Raw genomic sequence first — 19,463 nt, 5'->3', positions numbered from 1 at the left:
GGGTCAACACTGAGTCTTACAAGCTTCTGGTGCCAAATGAAGACCTATTTGTTCACCCAAGCTTTTGACTGAATCTTGTAAACTTACTTATCTGTGTTTCTGTTCTCCCCTGTTCTCCTGTTTTATCAGTTGGTGCTATATGATTTTATTGTGTTTTATTGATTTGAACCCCACTTTTCGATTGTTGAAAGGAAGTAATAAACTATATAACTTAAATAAAAAAAACCTGCCACCATCCAGATGGGTTTGGACTACAACTCACAACATCCCCAGGGAGCATGGCCAATGGTCACAGGAATGGCGGGAGATGATGGGAGTTAAAGTCCAACACATCTGGATGACACCAGGTTGGAGAAGGTGGATTGAACTAATCAAAGTAAAATGAAGGGTTGATGTAAACATAAGAACCCTGCATAGAAATGGACAACATCTACCTATATATTGACAGAGATAGATAAATATGTCTCATATATAAACTTTATGCCCACCCTGCAGGGTGCCACAATACGGGTAAGCAATTTTCCAGATTTTCCATGTAGAAATTGTAATAGGCTAGTTAAAAACATAAAAGTAAATAAAAACTTTCTCCACAAGTAAAAGTAATGTGTGGTGGAGGAATGAGATTGCACCTCTGTGCTCACCGGGTTCACCTCTCTAGCCTTGTCCCTTTGGATGTATAACAGATGTGCATACTGTTAGCATACAGCATACATGCATGAAATCTGACATGTGTAGTATGCCTGAACAATACGATCAATATCTCACATACAATCTGAGAGGTGAACGCACAATTGAGGCCTATCCATATGTGATTTTACATGTGCACAACCTATGCAAATTTTACACCTGTATGTGGGCATCTGGCAGGCCTGGAGGTAGGAGAGATGCACCCAAGAAGGGACGGCGGGGGGGAAGAATGTGGGGAGGGAAGGCCGAGAAGGCATGATTTTGCTTTTCTATGTTTAAAAGTTTGTCTGAACTGGCCCAGTGTTTAAACTGGCCTTGAAATGATGCAAAGATCACAGTAAGCAAGACTCACTATTGCCTCAGGCATAGAGCCAACTAGATCTATGGAAACAAATGACTGGCTTTAAGGTCCATGGTTTGCTTTAAGGAACTTAAATGAAATGTGAATATCACGGCCTCAGTTCTAGTATCAACAACAAGTAATGAACTGGACTAAAAAAGTGTAAAGGCAAAAATAAATCTATGGAATTCCTACAAATAATGGATTCCTACATACTGCTGATAGCAGTTATCAAGATTTTATATCCTTCATTGAGCTACAGAGAATTGAGAGCACCATGACAAGAAAAAGTGGCCAAATACACGACAGAGGGGCAGGGCGGAGGGGGGGGGGAGAGAGAACGATGCCTACAGAAGCTTTATGTTATGTCTGAATTTAAGAGAGAGGCGGGTTTATCATTGGCAGTTGGGGCTTTATGATTAACATATTTTTACTCATTCCAAGCCTTTGGGAGGAGGCAGGCTATGAATCAAAGCTAAATAGATTTTAAGGGAAACCATTGTACAATGCAAACCTATATATTCCTACTCAAAAGTAAGTCCGAATGAGTTCAGTGGGGCTTTTCCCCAGGAAACTCAGTATATGTGGCATTTGATTCCACATATGTTACAACAAGCTAAATGTTGGAAATGTAGTATCAGGACAGCTGATTATCATTACTATTGCTTTGCAAGTTTGATGGAAGTGAAAAATACTTACATTTTTTGCATAGTGCATTAGAGAATGCTCAGAGCATTGTGTATTGTGTCATTTTGCAATCGCACAACACAACAGTAGAATTTAATATTAAGTGTACTGTTCAGCATCCTAAAAAATCTCATCTTCCTCTCTATCAAGTTTCTAGTCCATATGAATGAAAGGTGTGTTTTGAAAGTAGTTTTGAAATTGTGTGTGCAACGTCTGGTAAAATTTCAGAAGCTGGTAGTAACCCAAGCAGGGTTTCCCGTGATGAGGGGGTTTGGACTGCACTGCACTGCATAGCAATTTGTCCTTTCTTATAACTAGCAGAAGTTGAGTAAATTCAACAAAATTAGCAAATATATGCAAATCACATGATTTATACAGGGTTACAGAACTCAGCATTTCTTGGCACAGAATTGGGACTACATTGGTGCAAAATTTTGATTTTTAATGTACAGTAGAATGTATAACCCAGGTAGTGTACAAAACAGCCTTGTATTTCAGTACTAACCTGGTAGCCATAGGTGAGCAGGAACTACATGCAGGAAAGTGCACAGAACTATATGCAAGTGAACAAAAGAGGGAGGGAGTGCTCTCCATAGAAACCAAGCAGACTGACAGGGGAGTCAAACCCAGTCCTCCCTGCCCACCATACAAAGGAAGGATAGAACTCCTCATCCCTTTTCTGCCAGCCCTCAGCAGGCTAGTAAAAAAAATTTAGACTTATTTGTAGTATAAAATGTACCAGTTATACATTGGATCATAATCAGATTGCTCTATTTTTTTAGATCATCAGTTCCACTCACAGATACTTTGTAGTTAATATTCTAACTACAAGGAAAAAAACACAAAACAAAAAGTATTCATGTGAGGAAACAGAAAGGTTCTTATAACCAACATGACTAAAAGTTTTGGGGGAAAGCATCAGAATGGAGACATTTCATAATCTTGTCCATATCAGAAGAGGATGCAAACTACAGATGCCCCTGTGATGGAAAAAACGGTCTGGGGGGGATTTGTATTATAAAAGAATGAGTGCCATTTATCCTGCATGCACTCTAAACAACTTAAAAAATATTAAGATTGTTGCCACATTCAGCATGCAGAAAATCAGATAAAATGGTGGGGTTCCAGACATGAATAAACAAACAGAAAGCAGAATGAAAACAGGAGCCTGCCTGAGAGGTTGAGCTGTAAGTCACCAGCCTGCAAATTTTTAAGAGCCAAAACCTGGGGTGGGAAATCCAGTACATAACCTTTTAAGAGGATACAAATTGAGGAAGAAAAAACAGAATACCACAAAGAGGGCTCTCTGCTGACCATACACTTCAGAATGAAGGTTTTCAAATTGTTTCCTAAACCCTGGATTTCCTATTAAGGGTTTCTCAAGAAAAGAGAAGAGAAGAGAATTGGTAACAGCAGACAAGCTGCCTGAAAGATAACTTGTCTGTTACCCTTCTTCCCCTGCAATAAGCAGCTAAAAGGAAGTGTCAGGTATGTTCTAGATCAGACTTCCCCAATCTGGTGCCCTCCAGGTGTTCTGGGTTACAATTTCCATCTACCACCAACCAGCATGGTCAATACTCTGTCTTAACGGGAGTTGTAGTCAAAAACATCTGGAGGGCATCAAGTTAGGGAAGACTGTTCTAGATGCACCCTCAGTTTGCACAATGTGATGGCTAGACTCAATAGGTTTGGTCAAGACCCGATATAGAGCAGGAGTACACTCAAAAACACACTTCAGAATTCTTCACATGCTGAGATCCAGCAACGGATGTGGCAGGGTGTGTGTGTGTGTGTGTGTGTTCCTTAGCATGCAAATCAGCATGGTTCCCAAAAAGTTTATAATAATGGCCTCATTCCCACTTTACTGCTCTCTCCCTGGAGAAACAAGTGGACTCTCCCAAGCAAAGTAAATGATACCTCAAGAAGGTGGAACTGGAAGAAGGGGTGGTGGGGAAACATTTTAGTGTGACCTAACAAGAGAAGATGAGGCGAGGGGAAATGACAGACAGCAATGCCACACAGCAGGAATAAATTCTACTCCTGTTCACTTGTTCCCTACCGTCAGCGGAGGTGGGAGTCTGTACCAGGCTTTGTTGTCCTGGTACCGGTGCCCTGGCACTGCTGATCAGGAGGTCAAACTTGGTGCTGCGACAGGTGTTTGTGCAAACCTTGTCATGCTGGTAGAAGTCAATTTGGCCTGAGTCCATCATCTTTCTGCACCGAGAATGAAAAACAGAAATTCATGAGGGATGAAACTCGATTTGAATATTTGCCTGAAGAAAAATGGAAAAACCCTAAAATATTTTTGGCATGATGCATTAGACATACTCAACACCATGCACATTAGGATGTTTTGCAGTCACAAGACACAATGGCAGGATTTGGTATTGGGTGTACTGTTCAGCATCCTGAGAAACTCATCTTTCTTTCTTGCAAAATGTCTATTTCTGCTTCATTGACTACGCTAAAGCCTTTGATTGTGTGGATCACAACAAACTCTGGCAAATTCTGAAAGAGATGGGAGTACCAGACCACCTTACCTGTCTCCTGAGAAACCTGTACGAGGGTCAAGAAGCAACAGTAAGAACCGGACATGGAACAACCGACTGGTTCAAAATTGGGAAAGGAGTACGACAAGGCTGTATATTGTCGCCCTGCTTATTTAATTTATATGCAGAGTACATCATGAGAAACGCCAGGTTGGATGAATCACAGGTCGGAATTAAGATTGCCGGGAGAATTATCAACAACCTCAGATACGCAGACGATACCACCCTAATGGCAGAAAGTGAAGAGGATCTAAAGAGCCTCTTGTTGAGGGTGAAAGTGGAGAGTGCAAAAGCTGGTCTGAAACTCAACATTAAAAAAACTAAGATCATGGCATCTGGCCCCATCACTTCCTGGCATATAGAAGGGGAAGAAATGGAAGCAGTGACAGACTTTATTTTCTTGGGCTCCAAGATCACCGCAGACGGTGACTGTAGCCATGAAATTAAAAGACGCTTGCTCCTTGGGAGGAAAGCTATGGCCAACCTAGACAGCATAGTAAGGAGCAGAGACATCACCTTGCCAATGAAGGTTCGTATCATCAAAGCAATGGTTTTCCCAGTAGCAACATATGGCTGTGAGATCTGGACTATAAGGAAGGCTGAGCGCCCAAGAATCGATGCTTTCGAACTGTGGTGCTGGAGAAGACTCTTATGAGTCCCCTGGACTGCAAGGAAGTCAAATCAGTCAATCCTAAAGGAAATCAACCCTGACTGCTCATTGGAAGGACAGATACCGAAGCTGAAGCTCAAATACTTTGGCCACCTAACACGAAGAGTTAGGAAAAGACCCTGATGCTGGGAAAGACTGAAGGCAAAAGGAGAAGGGGACGGCAGAGGATGAGATGGCTAGATAGCATCACCGATGCAGTGAATATGGACTTGAGCACACTCCGGGAGAGAGTGCAGGACAGGAAGGCCTGGTGCGCTATGGTCCATGGGGTCACGAAGAGTCGGACACGACTGAATGACTGAACAACACAACAAGTCCATATGGATGCACGGGTAGGCTGAAAGTGTGGGGGCAACATCTGGCGAAATGTCGGAAGCCCATGGAGACACTAAGCAGGACTTTCACAGCCCTTCATAGTTTTTTGCCCCTTCCTATGACTATGAGAAGCAGAATAAATTAATAAGCAAATGTATGCAAATTTTCATGACTTATACAGGTAGAAGAATTCAACTTTTCTCAGCACAGTCCCATAGGAATAATTCTGCTATATGCTCCATCCCTGCATTTGATTCAGGGAGGGTGGCCTATGGGGGAGGGCTGATCTTTGCCCCATCACCAAGGCCAAGACAGCCAGAAACATTACTGACATCAGTGAGGGAGGGGGGCAACTCCATCAAGTCCCTTTCTGTGTGGCCATCAATCCCACTATCCATAGGAAAGACAGCGTGGCAAGTCTCCTGGCAAGACACTGCGATTGCTCTGGGGTCATGGTGTTTCCAAGAAGGATTGCTCTTTGACCCAAGACAGCCAGAATCTCAGTAGACATCAGATGTTGGGAGTGAGGGGGTCTATTTCTAGGGTGGAAGATCTATATGTGGAAGCCCACAGCCTGCTAAGACTGTAATTAATTTTATTTAACCCTATCCATAAGCCACCTTGTTCTAAGTAAAATGCTTTGAGAACTTGTTGTTGAGGAACAGTGTATCAATAGAAACAGACAGCAGGAGAGGTGTGATAGTCAGAGGGAAAGCCTATTTGCCAATGATCGGGGAGCATGTCCACAGAGCAGTATATTAAGTGAAAACCAATACAAATTATTCAGCACTCCTCAGTTGTATTATTGTCCATATTTTTGCCCCATGGCACACTCCTGTCATTCTCCTTCAAGGGACCACTCAATCACCAGAGCGTTCAATCTTGTACAAAAGACTTGTCTCTCAAAATGCACCGTGCCAAACTCTCGGCACCACTTTTAACCAGCAAGAGATGAAAAATACAAGATCAAATAGGGAAAAGAATCCTACAGTAAATTTTGATGAAGACGGCTACAGTAGTGGGGCCATTACCTCAGCATGATTCCTCCCAGGCGAATGGCTCTCTTCCAGTCCTTCAGGGTAGATTTTCCGGCTAGATGAACAAAGTGCTTCGGGCTGATAAGCTGGTCATTGAACTAACAAACGTATAGAAGAAGACATCTTATTTCTCAGACAAACAGGAGATTCTCATCTGCCCCACCCCACAGTCAGCAAGGCAGCCCTCATCAATCACGGAAGTACATGAACAAGTCATGCCAGGACCTTGTGAACTCTGCTATACATGAGAAGGGGCAGGCAGGGCTGTCATTTGGTATCCTATGCCAGTAACTTTCAACCTTTTCAGACCCAGAGCCCAGCTTGAACTACAACCTTCAGCATGGAACCCACTTTTTAAAATTTTCTTTCTTTTCTTTTTTGCAATGATACAGATCCATCTTCTTGCTTTTCTCTCTGGGGTGACCAGATTCAAGGGTGGACTACAGAGATCCCTTGACTTAACAGTGGCATAGAAGAGGGAATTGTGGCACATGCAGGTTTCCTCATCCTGCATAGCAAGCTGAATCTGTTGAAATTCTATCTTCCACACCACTATTGAAAGGTATAACAGGCCTGTCAACAGCTCCAAGTTATTATATGTCTATATGCCACCTCCAGGATCAGAGGAGGTAGGCAACTGGTATTCAGAGGAGGTAACTGGTATTCAGAAGAACATGTATCTGAGAAACAACAGCAGGAGAGGGTTCATAGAATAGTAGGGTTGGAAGGGGCCTACAAGGCCATTGAGTCCAACCCCAATTATGAGGGTTGTTGCCCTCATATCCTATTTGTGGGCTTCTCCTGGGCACATGGTTGGCAACTCTGGAAAAAAGGATGCTGGACTAGATAGGCCTCTGATCTGATTCAGCAGGGTTCTCCCGTCCTCCCTCACACCTGGTCACCCTCTTTGTTTTTCTTTTTTAAAACACAAACATTGATAATGTCAACATTCTCCATGCACAAAATGCCCCTCCCTGCATGGAATAAAGCAAAATGGGTGGTGGGCAGGACAGGACAGGACTGGATGATGTCAGAGAGAGGGAGGAGCTTTGTGGTGGGGTCATGCCCCCTGACATTATCCAGCCCGCCAGATCAGCACAGGGAGGAAACCTGGACCAATCCAAGTTTGACACCGCTGACCTACAGAAAGTGCAAGATGCAATTGGCACATCTCAGCAACTGGAAGCAAGTTCTTGTTAACTTGGAATGGAAACTGTGCCTATCATTTGACATGAAACAGGGAATCAGGTCAATCAGATTTGGTGGCTGACTCTTCTGCTTTCCACTGGTCAGCCCCATGGTGTATCAGAGAATCAATAGACTTGGCTGGTATAGCAAATGGACTTCAGCTGCTCAGCCATCTACCCGCCTTAGCCCGATTCCCACTGTCAGTTGATGGGTTTCTGAGTGTTGTGGCGAAGGTGAGCTCCTAGCACCACTGCCACCACCCAGACTTATTATGATAACCTTTAAACGTTTGCATTTCAAAGCTTGATCACAAAACCTATGGACAGTGGTGACCAGAGGAGCAACTCCAACATTCCCTATTCTATCTCCCTAACACTGTATGGTGCCTGCTGGTCCTACAGTGGGGCATGCGATTTCCAGCAGAAGCTGATTGCCCAGTGTAAGGAACTGTTCAGGAATAAAAATGGAGGTTCATTAATAAGCCAGTTCAAGCCTCCCAAGCTGCTTAAATGTGCTGCAGACGGGACTGTCATAAGAAAAATCCTGCTGGGTCAAATTAAAAGTTTGTCCAGTCCAGCATCCTCCTTCCCACAGTGGCCTTTGGGGAAGCTTTCATTCAGGGCATGAAGGCAAAGCTTCCAGTTCCATTTCCTGAACTGATAGAGCTGAGTCTATTGCTAGTAGGTCAAAATGCTCCGAATAATTTCCTTCTGTGGAAATTCCAGTGAAACAAGAAAAACAAATTAGGAAGGACTAAGAAGGGTGGACTGGCCATGAAACAAGCCACACAGAATGAAGAGAGGGGACCTTGCAAAGACAGCTTCACTGTGCTGTTACCTTGACACATTTGACATTGATCCCCGGGCAAACAAATTTCTTCCAGAGTAGGATGGCTTTGCTCTCTCCACAGGTGATGGGGTAGGCAATCTCAATTTCCTCACTGGTTTCAATGGTGCTGGGATCTGTGGATGAAAATAAGGGGAAAATGGGGACCATTCCTCCGGAAAGCACAAGCCATGTATATAAAGAGCTCAAGCTGGACCATTGGTTCATCTAGCCCAGTGACTGGCAATGGCCCACCGGGATCACAAGCCCTTTGCCTTGCTACTTGACATCCTTTTACCTCGACATGCTAGACTGACCCCGAAGCCTTCGGCACACAAGGCATGAGCTGAACTACAGCTCCTTCCTTAAAGCCATGAAGAGAAGCGTATTTTTTGTTTTGTCCCAATGCATCAAACCATAGTCATGCAAACCACAGCATGCTGCATTTGGACAAAATGTGAAACTATAAGAACATGACACGAGCCATGCCGGATCAGACCAAAGGTCCATCTAGTCCAACACTATGTTTACACAGTGGCTAACCAGCTGAACATGGCAAACCTACATGTAGGACATGAGTGCAACAGCACCCTCCTGCCCATGTTCCCCAGGAACTGGTGTATAGAGGCACACTGCCTCCAATACTGGAAGTAGCATAGAGCCGTCAGGACTAGTAGCCACTGATAGCCTTCTCCTCCATGAATTTGTCTCATCACTTTTTAAAGGCATCCAAATTAGTGGCCAGCAGTACATGTCATGGTAACAAATTCCATAATTCCACTATGCACTGTGTGAAGACTTAGTTCCGTTTATCTGTCCTGAACTGTCCTGTCCAAAACTATGTTTTGATGCTAACTAAAATTGAAGCTTCTAATCTCCTGCCTTCATGCATGAAGGGAGAGCACAAGCACAAACCTCATTCCTGTCTTACTCATTCTGACAAGCAACAGTTTGTCATTACATCTAAACTGAGCCCCCACCTAAGACAGCCATTATGACTTGTAGAAAATCTTGTTTGAACCCGAGGCTTTGGAAAACATGGCACTCTTGTATCTAACCTTGGGACACCAGTCTCAAAGCCAAAAAGTATGTTGTAGGAGTGTGCACAACAAACAAAATGAGATTAGGATCCAGCTTCAGCACTTTGGATAGGGTGTCACTTGGCCTTGGATCACTTTAGACACAACCCGCTTCACCTTGGGGCTTTAGTGAAGCCTCAGTTCAGAAATCTGAAGTTTTGTATATCTTCCCCATTAACTGTCTTGGAGAAATGACTGAGCACGGTGGGGAGAAGTCCACCAATCCCCCATTATGGGCACTTGGGGCAATAGAGTCATTGGTGGGGCTGGGCTTCCTCCACCCCAGCTGTTTTTCCCTTATTTCCTGCTATGCAAACCATTGGGCAAAAAAAGCCTGCAGCCCAAAAATGGCTGGTGGTGGGAAGGAAGGCCACTCTCCACCAAGGACCCGTGGGGCAACAGCTGCCCTAATATGTGCCTTCACTGTCAGCACTAGCAGGGCAGCTTCAAAGCTCTGGAGAGCTCTGAAGCTTTGGGACCAACCCGCTTCACTACAGACTGTTTGGGGAAGACCTGTTTCACTTTGGTGGAGGTCTGAAGCAACCCACTTCAGTTTGGTATTCAGGCTTTATTCAAAGCAGATGCACACCCCTATTATGCTGCCTGCAACCCACTGGAATGATATCGAAGCATGGTATCACCACTGAGGGACTCACCAATGCCTTCTTCGAGCTTATGTATGGTGTGCGTTTCCACAGCCACTACAGCAGTACTGGTCTCTGAGCCCTCTTGATAAATCCTGTTGTAAAAGTATCCATCAATAAACAAATTACAAGAAGTGTGGAAAAACTACAATTTTTTAGCTTTTCATGGCCTGGAATCAGGATACCTGAAGGAACACCTGCTTCCTCATCAGTCTGCTCATGTGCTGAGATCATCACCTGAGGCCCTCTTACATGTGCCCTCACCTTTAAAAGTGAGGGCCTTCTCAGTGGTGGCACCCTCTTTATGGTATTCTCCCCACAGGGAGGCTTTCCTAGCACTGACATTGCTACCTTATCATTATCATCCTCATGATTTATTGCATTTCTAATCCACTCAAGCTGAGAGGGAAGCTCCATGGCATTTCTCTCTTGGCTCCAGTCCTATCCTGGCTCTGCCGCAGCCACCGAGAGCAACTGCACCAGTCTCTGCCAGTACAGCAGAGGAAGGCGCAGTTGCGGCACTGAAGCAGCTGCCATCCTGCCAAAGGAGAGCAATCTGTTCCAAATTTGCTGACCATTTCTGTGATGACAAGTGGCTGTCAGTAGTATGCTACCTAGCAGACATTTTTGAAAAATAAACACACACACGGCACAATCCTAACTAGATAGGTAGCCGCCTCTGAACTCAGAAGCAACCACCTATCCAAAGCAGGGCAGGAGAGGTACGGAGGGATCGTTCCCTCCGTGCTAGTCCTGCCTTGCTGTTTTTCACTAGACAGCCGTTTTCAGCTGTCTAGTGGCAGGGGGCCCGACCAGGAGAAGACGCTGCCATACAACACATTGGATGTGTTGTACGTGCAGCTTCACTCTCCCCGCCCCAGAACACCCCCCAGAACACCCCTTTGTGCTCCTCTTACAAGCGCGGAGGATGGGGCTTCTCCACGCTACCTCTGAGGCAGTGCAGACAAGGGGGAGGTCAGTTTTCTGGGAACCGACCTTGGAGCACGGGATCTGAGGTCAGTTCCCGGAAAAGAGCATATCCTATGGCCCTCTAGACAGTGTCTAGTACCCATAGGATTGCTCCCTCCATCTGTCCTTTCAAGGTAAAGGTGATGTTTTAACAATGAGTGACAAAGTAACTGCTTTTCTAAAGAAACCTGTGCTATGGAGAGAACATTTTGAAAATGGCTGTTTGGAAATGTTTCCATCGGTATGTAATTTTGTTGCCAAAAACAATGTAAGTGTGTCACCTATGAAAACGCTCATATCTGCATACTTTAAAAGCTTCGACATGGAATTTTCTAACCTGTTTAAAGATCTTCCAAATGAAGAGTTTCAGTGGGTTTTGAACCCGTTAAAAATATAAAAATGCAACACCTTCTGATTAGTTTGCAAGAACAACTGATCGACATCAATGAAGATGGAAGTTTACTAACTGAACTTCAACAAAAAACTTTGCATAATTGGTGGATTGGACGGAAAAATGAGTATCACGATTAAGTAAGCGCAGCCAAAAATGCACTTCTTCCATTTGGGTCGACGTATCTTTGGAAGGTGTCTTTTTCAGCTATGACAGCCATTAAAACCAAGTATCAAAATAAACTGAACTCAGAACCAGACCTTCGAATTGTTGTATCACAAAATGTTAAACCAAGATTTTAAAAAATAATGAAGCACATTCATTCACATTGCTCTCACTAAAAAATATTATTAATAATTTTTTTTAGTGAGAGCAAAAAGTTTTTTTATACTGTTAATAATTTTAAAATATTATTTATTTCATCTTTATCACATCCTTTTTTAATTTCTATTTTTGTGCATGTTTTATAATGTACATATTAGTACAGTAGTACATGTATTTGTTGTTGTTGTTCAGTCGTTCAGTCGTGTCCGACTCTTCGTGACCCCATGGACCATAGCATGCCAGGCCTTCCTGTCCTGCGCTCTCTCCCGGAGCGTGCTCAAGTTCATGTATATCACTTATAAATAAATATACATATATGTGGGGGTGTGCAATGTTTTTTGATAGAGCATGCTGGCTTTCTGTTGTTCCAAAGGGTAAGACCCAAACCAACAGGTTCAAATTATAAGAAAAGGAATTTTGACTAAATATTAGGAATAACATCCTGATGTTACAAGCTGTTTGGCAGTGGAACAGGCTGCATCAGAAGGTGGTGGACTCTCTTGTTAAACATTTTTAAGTACATGTTGGATGGCCACCAGGCAAGGATGCTGTAGCAGCAGATTTCCTGCATCAGCAGGGGATTGGACTGCATAACCCCTGAGGTCCCTTCCAACTTTGATTCTAGGTTCTGTATCCAACTATGAAATCAAAGACTAAGATTTCAGCCACACATACAGGTCTTGACTTCACACTTCCATGGAGCCATAAGGAATACAGACCCCTGCTGAAATTCCCTCTTCTGCACAACTAATAATAGAAGAAACCCACCTACTTCTGCATTCTGAACTTACATCTGAGTAATTCTGAATTCTGCACCTGGTACTGAATTCTGAACTTCCACAGAATGATATGGTATACCCAACCCTGCTAAAGATATGACACTTACCCTTGCTGCACAGGCTGTAGTTGTAGTATCACCTGGGTTTTGGTATCTTCTGGGTTTCCGCCTTCGTTTCCTTCAGTTGGCACAACAACCACATCCCCTACAGGGATGCTTACTTCAGCATTTGCCATTTGCTCACATGAAGTCTAAGAGGCTGGGTGACAAGTGTGCTGTAGTGGGAAATAAATAACAAGCCAACTTTGGGTTATTGTTGCTGTTTTGCAAAGACAGATAGGTTGCCATTTATGGCCACAAGATGAAGCACAGCTGTTTCTAGTTACACAAAATGACACAACCATAGGTATGGTTCTATGACGGATCATAGAAATCATGTCTGAGCACCTCTGGGACCTCCCCTGATGGACCTGAATGCTGATTCACATCCTCTGATCTCTCTACCTTTTTCAAAGTAATTGGCTGATCTGGTGTATCACAGAAGTCCTGAGCAGGCAAAAGTATGATGGCCTCACTGGCTGTCATTGGCTTACATGCAAGTGTATTTATTTCTAACTTATGAATCCATACCTATTTATTTAATATAAGTACTTCTACAAACTGCAGATGGCAAGTACCATCTTATTCAGAGATATTCCCTTCTTTGTCAAAATGTAGGGATTGCTTTTCTGAGATGATACTGAGTTGTAATAGGGTTCTTGCTACAGAACTATTGTTTTACCCATAAGCAAATTTAATTCATCAATGAGACAACTACGGCTGCAATCCTATACACACTTAGTTGGAGCAAGACCCATTGAACTCAATGGGACTTCTGAGTAGACACACACAGGATCTCCCTCTTGGATTTCTTTAATCAGGTAACAGCCTTGTTAAGCAAAGGGCTATATCACACACTGTACAGGAGAAAGGCAGAAAGCAATACTCCGATTGCTTCCACTCCTACAGAGGTCTCCAAAAGTATCTTGTGGGGTAACTAAGTCCTGGGGAACCCATGCAGCTCTTGAGCAGTAGAAGACTTGGAGATTTGCCTTGGCCTTCTTTCTGTTCCCTCTCCCAGCCACATCAAAGAATCTAGCAGCAGCCTGATCTAAGGTGGGTCACAGCAGCTGCAACACTATCACCATACAAACATATAGTTAAAAAAAAGACATGAGTCCTACGATGCATTTTTAGGCCAAAGGCTGGTCCAAGATTATGAATAAGGCTGGGGAAAGGCGATGTAGGCTGCCTGGGAAAGAGAGGAAGAGGGGTCCCAAGGCTCTTGTACTAAGGAACATTTGTACATGTGCTGCTTAGGGTTTAGCAGACCCCCCAACATTTCACAAATGAAAAGGATATGCATGTAACACCACTACTCTCACACCCAGGATCGTTGCCTGCAGCTGCAACCACCATCATTACACACTGTACCCTCTCTGCTGTCCACTACCACCATTTCCTCTGCAACAACCTGTCCTCCATCAATCTAAAAACTAAGATGGTGTTTCCCCTTCAGATTAAAGAATACATCACTAAAATGTAATTGTGTGATATTACATTAAAGTTCAAAATACACCTCAGCACCTGTTGGGCATGAAATGGCAGACTTTGCATAGCATAGTGCCTTAGTGCTCAAGAATAAAATGCTAAGGATAAAATCCTATACATTCTACTCAGAAGTAAGCCCCATATGCCCTGAAGATAGGATGGATCCACCATTCTGCACCCATGAGACAAAGGCTGCAATCCTATACTACATACTTAACCAGGAGTAAGTCCCACTGAACTCAGATGGGGCTTACTTCTGAATAGAATGTATAGAATTTTATTCTTAGCATTTTATTCTTTTAAATATTTGTATTGTGTTTTATATTTTAACTGTTTCTATGGGATTTTAGTCTTTAAAGTGTAATCCACCCAGAGACCATTGGATATTGGGCAGATTAGAAATGTGCAGTATGTATGTATGTAGGTACATTTCTAAAGATTGCAAAGACAACAACTCTACACTGACAAAATGGGGACAATTTTTAACAAGTCAGCACCAAAAACAGGGTGGTGGTGGTGGTGGTGGTGGTGGTGGTGGTGGGGAGAATAGGACAGATAGGAAAAACAGGAACTGTCCCTGGCTAATACAGACAAATGAACAGCATGGCTTACAGACATAGAAAGCTGCTCTATATCTTGTCCATCTAGCCCAATATCATCTGCTACTCTCCAGAGTCTCAGGCAGAGCTCTTTCTCATCACCTGCTACCTGATTCTTTTAATTGGCACTGCCAGGGTTTGAACCTGGGACCTTCTGCATGCAAAGCACATACTCTGCTATTGTGCTATGGTGCCTCCTCTCCTCATTAACAAAATTTGCCACACTGCTCTTCTTGTGAGAAAAATCTCTCTGAGCTCACTTGCTTAGCCCATTATTCACCTGACTTGGTAAGACGTATCTTAAGAACCATGCTAAAAACAAAGCCAAATTCCTATGGTTTCCTTTTGTTTCAAACAAAGAACATACGAAGAGCCTGGCTGGATCAGACCAAAGGTCCATCTATCCAGGGTAAGTGACCTGGTGCCCTCCAGATATTTTGGACTACAACTCCCAAAGTCTCCAACCATTGGCCCTTCTGGCTGGGGCTTCTGGGAGTTGTAGCCCAAAACATCTGGAGGGCACCAGAACATCCTGTTTCCAGCAATGGTCAAGCCAGATGCCTCCATGAAGCCCACAGGCAGCACATGAGGGCAATTACTTCACCCATTGTTATTCCCCAGCCATTTGTACCCAGGGGCATCATGCTTCTAATCTTGGAGGCTAGATATAGTCATTACAACTTGTACATATTGATAGACTGATTTTCCATGAATTTGTCTAACCCTCTTTTAAAGTAATCTGAGGTAGGGGGCATCCCCCCGTATTGTGGCTGTGAAAGCCAAAACTTAATTATGACCTGTGTGAAGACTTACACCCTTTAGTATGTTAGACATAGGGTTGGTAGGTTAATTTTTAACAACCAGTTTCAGGGCACAAGTCCTTTAAGGGGCGAAAATAACATCAGTCTTCAGGATGAATTAATGAGATGCTGCCCAATATGAGCCTCTTGATCTTCAAGGACTATCCCTGGAGCTCTGATAGGAGCAAAATCCGATCACAGCCTCATACTATGCATGTTTGTTCAAAAGCAAATCCCACTGGCTTTAGTGGGACATATTCCCAAGCAAGTCCGCATAATGCTATAGTCTTATAGTCTAATCCTAGGCTTAGTTATTCAGAAGTAAGTCCCACTGACTGAATTCAGCAGAGTTTATTCCCAAGTAAGTACACAATAGGATCACAGCCATTGTTTTAGCTTAATTCAAAATATTAAAAATAAGTTGTCAAGCAGGGTCAATTACTATGCCACACTGTAAGATTTGAACAGCCTAGCTGCTTATTATTATTGGAAAGGAATATGCAATAATGTTAAAGTAGTCCAGGACAAATATTTCCAACCTTTATTCCTTATTATGATGGTTAGCACTTAATCATTTCTTTGTGCTCTCTTCTTTGCATGAATAAAAAGTTCTGTTATCAGGAATAGCCTTCCTATGTTGGTGCCAGATCACTGCCAGTTCTGCATTATCATGCAGGCCATGAAATCCATAAAACTCTCATGAAGTGGCTGTTAAGGCTTTTAAAGAGCAGGGTTCCAGCTGCAATATTCTTTGGTGAGTGGCACATTCTCTGGAACTGCAATCTCCATCATTTTGCACCAATTAGCATTGTTATGTTATTGACTTAAAAAAAAAAAAGGGGAGGGGGGTTGTTATGCAGTTCATTGCCTGTAATCCAGGAATTACAATGGCCCTTTTATAATTACTTATCATTTACAAATGAATACCAACTCTTGCCTTTGTTTCAGCTGTTTTTTTCTATTACAACTATTTTAGGGATGAGAATCAAAGCAAGGAGGGAAGACTCCTCTCAGGCTGCCCAAGAATACTATTTGAACTCATATATCCCACATCTAATACTACCCACTGAGCCAGTGGCCATCACCACATCCTATGGCTGCAAGTTCCATAAATTTATTAGGTGTTGTATGAAGAAGTATTCTCTATGATGTACTTAACAGATAGTTGTTTTATGCTGCTCTTTGCTGTAACTATAATAATGCCAGTGCTAGGAATACATTTCCAGAATTTTTATTCTATATTGGGGTTTGTTTGTTTTTAAAATAGCTTTTGTAATGTTGTACCTTACTTAAATCCTTATTTCCATTGATCTCTGTTGTTTTTCACCTTGTGGGTTTGTGGGGTGTCAGTTCTTGCAGGACAACCTCTTCCCCTTTCTTTTAACACAGCATCAAGCCAGGCACAAACAACAGGTGACACTCCGCCTCCCACCCTCAACATGGAGCTTCAATTATATGGGGAAGCTTCTCACATTTCTGCCTGTCATTGCACCTGTTCAAGGCACAGCTAGCCCTGCCATGAAATTATAATGTAAAAGACAGCAAGTTCAATAGGTGAAGCTCCCCCCTCAACCCCCCCCCCCACACACACACTATGAAACTCTCCCATTATGGGGAAACCTCTTGAATTCCTGCTTATCCTAAGCACCCGTTCAGCGTTAACAATTGAAGGCACAGTCATTCTGAGAGGAAAATAAAATGTAGAAGGCAAGTTCAACAAGCGATGCTCGCCTCACACACAAACATGGCGCGCTCCACTGATGGGGAAGCCTCCCGTATGAGTCGGTCTGTCATAAACGCCGGTTAAAAGCACAGCAGCCCTGACAGACAAATTTAAAAGATGGCAATTTCGACCCGCGAGGCTCGCTCCTCATATACACAAGCATGGAGCGCTTGTGATGGGGAAGCCTCTGGAACTCCCGCCTGCCATCCGCAGCTGCCCACGCAAGGCAAAGCGGGCTGCCTGTGCGGGGGAAACACAAAAGCGGCTAATTCCCTAATTGCTTCCCCCACCGTGGGCTGCGTCGCCTCTGACTGAAGCGCTTCAGAATTATTACTGTTATTACTACTACTACTGTTGTTGTTACTATTATTACCCTTTCCCCCACCACGTTTTGCTGAGGCACCCCGCCCAACTTCCTCCTCGCCCATTTCCCTGCCCTCGGAGCCCCTCAGCGCTCAAGATGGGGGAAAGAAAGTGGGCGGGGCTGCCCGGGGAGGGTGTGGCCTCCCCGCGGCCCCGCCCCTCTCCCTCGCGGCAGGCCAGCGGGCGCGCCACACGCAGCCTCCTCTCTCCCTCCCTCCCTCCAGCTCCTCCACTAACCCCCCCGCGGCGGCGCGGCGACGTCCCCTCTCCCGGCGGCGGCACGTACGGCGGCGGTAGCGGCCGCGCGCTCTCCAAGCGCGACCCCCTCCCTCCGCTCCACGCACTCCGCGTCCCGGCCTGGCCCCTCCCGGCTCCCGTAGTGCGGCGGCGGCGGCAGCAGTTAGCGTCGCCCTCTGTTCCCTCCCCCCCTTACCGTCTCCGAGCGGCCGAGTCCGGGGCTGCTGGGGGGGATGGGAGGAGGGAGGGAGCATGCGCAGGAGCTGCCACAACTCGGCCGCCAGCACTTCCGGCCGCCTCCTGCCTTAAAGGGGCCGCGGGTAATTAGCGCCGAGCCTTTTCCCGCCCCAGGCTTTGGGGTGCCCTTTACGGGGCTGGCGTTAGCATTCACTTGGGGGGCCTGGAAGAGAGTTGGGCTTGCAGTCTTTGGGGGTCACAACTCACCTGGCTGTCTATGGAGGGTGGGGAATTGCCTTCCTCAGACGCCTGTTCCTGTGGAACCCTCAGCTTTAATCTTATCATCATCATCACATTTATGGCCTGCCTTTTTTCCTCCAAGGAGCCCAGGGTCCGTCCTCCTCGCCATTTTATCCTCACTACAACCCTGTGAGGTAAGTTAGGCAGAGAGTCAGTGACTGGCCCAGATTCATCCAGTGAGCTTCACTGCCGAGTGGGCACTAGAACCCGGGTCTCCCGAGCCCCAGTCCAGCACTCCAGCCACTACAGGAAGAGTCCTGTGAAGTTATGGCCCTCCAGATGTTTTGGCCTACAATTCCCATCAGCTGTAGCCAGCATAGCCAATGGTGCGGTATGATGGGAGTTGTAGGCCCAATCATCTGGAGCGTTGCAAGCTGCCCTCCCTGCTTTAAAGACTTAAGGCTGCAATCCTATTTATTTATTTATTTATTGCATTTATCTCCCGCCTTTTTTCCTCTTGCAAGGAACCCAAGGCGGCTTACATTATCCTCCTCCTCTCCATTTTATCCTCACAACAACAACCCTGTGAGGTGGGTTGGGCTAAGAGTGTGTGACTGGCCCAAAGTCACCCAGTGAGCTTCCATGGCCGAGTGGGGACTAGAACCCGGATCTCCCAGCATGTTTAGGCAGGAAAAAAAATCCTACAGTTATGCTCGGAGTTAGAAGACTTTTTTCAGCCTAAACTAGGGATGTCAAGGAAATCCGCAATGGAACCAAATGAGTTTGGATTTTTATGAATCTGATGTGCAGATTCCACAGTGGGCCAGCTTTTTCCCAGTGGGCAGATTGCACAGACTTGTGGACCTCTTTTCTTTTCTTTTTAACTTTCTGGAATTTTTCTCAAATTTTGTTGTAGAAAAATGTGCATTTTTTTAAAGCCAAAAATGTGCATTTCACCCATAGGCTAAAGGGTGAAAATGCACATTTGGGGGGGGAATTTGCATATTTTTGCATGTGCAAATTTGCGCAGATTCAGAAACTAAAAAAAACTCCCAATTCCATTGATGGGTGGACAGTGGAACAAAAGGCACTTGGCAGTCCGTGAAGCACAGATGGAACGGATTTTGCACAATCCATACATCCCTCGTGGAAACATCCCTAGATTTGCACCCTAATCATTTTATTATAGCAGAAGCCTTCATGGACTACAGCCATCTTCATTAGTCACATGGAAATTAGGGTGGCCATGTG

General features: G+C 44.6%; 1 protein-coding gene across 9 annotated transcripts in view; it reads right to left on the bottom strand.

The window, feature by feature from the left end:
• Positions 1–18,060, bottom strand: part of GMEB1 (glucocorticoid modulatory element binding protein 1) — a 32,404-nt gene extending 14,344 nt beyond the window's left edge. For 2 of the 9 annotated variants that reach the window (XM_084815695.1, XM_084815702.1), the window contains exons 1-6: positions 17,992–18,060; positions 12,592–12,758; positions 10,034–10,116; positions 8,311–8,435; positions 6,280–6,383; positions 3,774–3,928 (exon numbers count right to left, since the gene is read on the bottom strand). In XM_084815695.1, coding sequence (XP_084671821.1) covers positions 3,774–3,928; positions 6,280–6,383; positions 8,311–8,435; positions 10,034–10,116; positions 12,592–12,719 — 595 coding nt within the window. In that variant the 5' untranslated portion in view covers positions 12,720–12,758; positions 17,992–18,060. Of the gene's footprint in view, positions 1–3,773; positions 3,929–6,279; positions 6,384–8,310; positions 8,436–10,033; positions 10,117–12,591; positions 12,759–16,011; positions 16,296–16,756; positions 16,986–17,568; positions 17,761–17,795 lie in introns of those variants that run through there. The other 7 variants (XM_084815699.1, XM_084815701.1, XM_084815698.1 and 4 more) reach the window with 7 other exon arrangements.
• Positions 18,061–19,463: the final 1,403 nt, after the last annotated feature.

This window comes from Heloderma suspectum, chromosome 10 (genome assembly GCF_057233095.1).
Source record: "Heloderma suspectum isolate Gila_16-S chromosome 10, 16-S_ref, whole genome shotgun sequence".
NCBI classification, from domain to species: domain Eukaryota; kingdom Metazoa; phylum Chordata; class Lepidosauria; order Squamata; family Helodermatidae; genus Heloderma; species Heloderma suspectum.
This window is presented reverse-complemented; position numbering and strand designations above follow the sequence as displayed.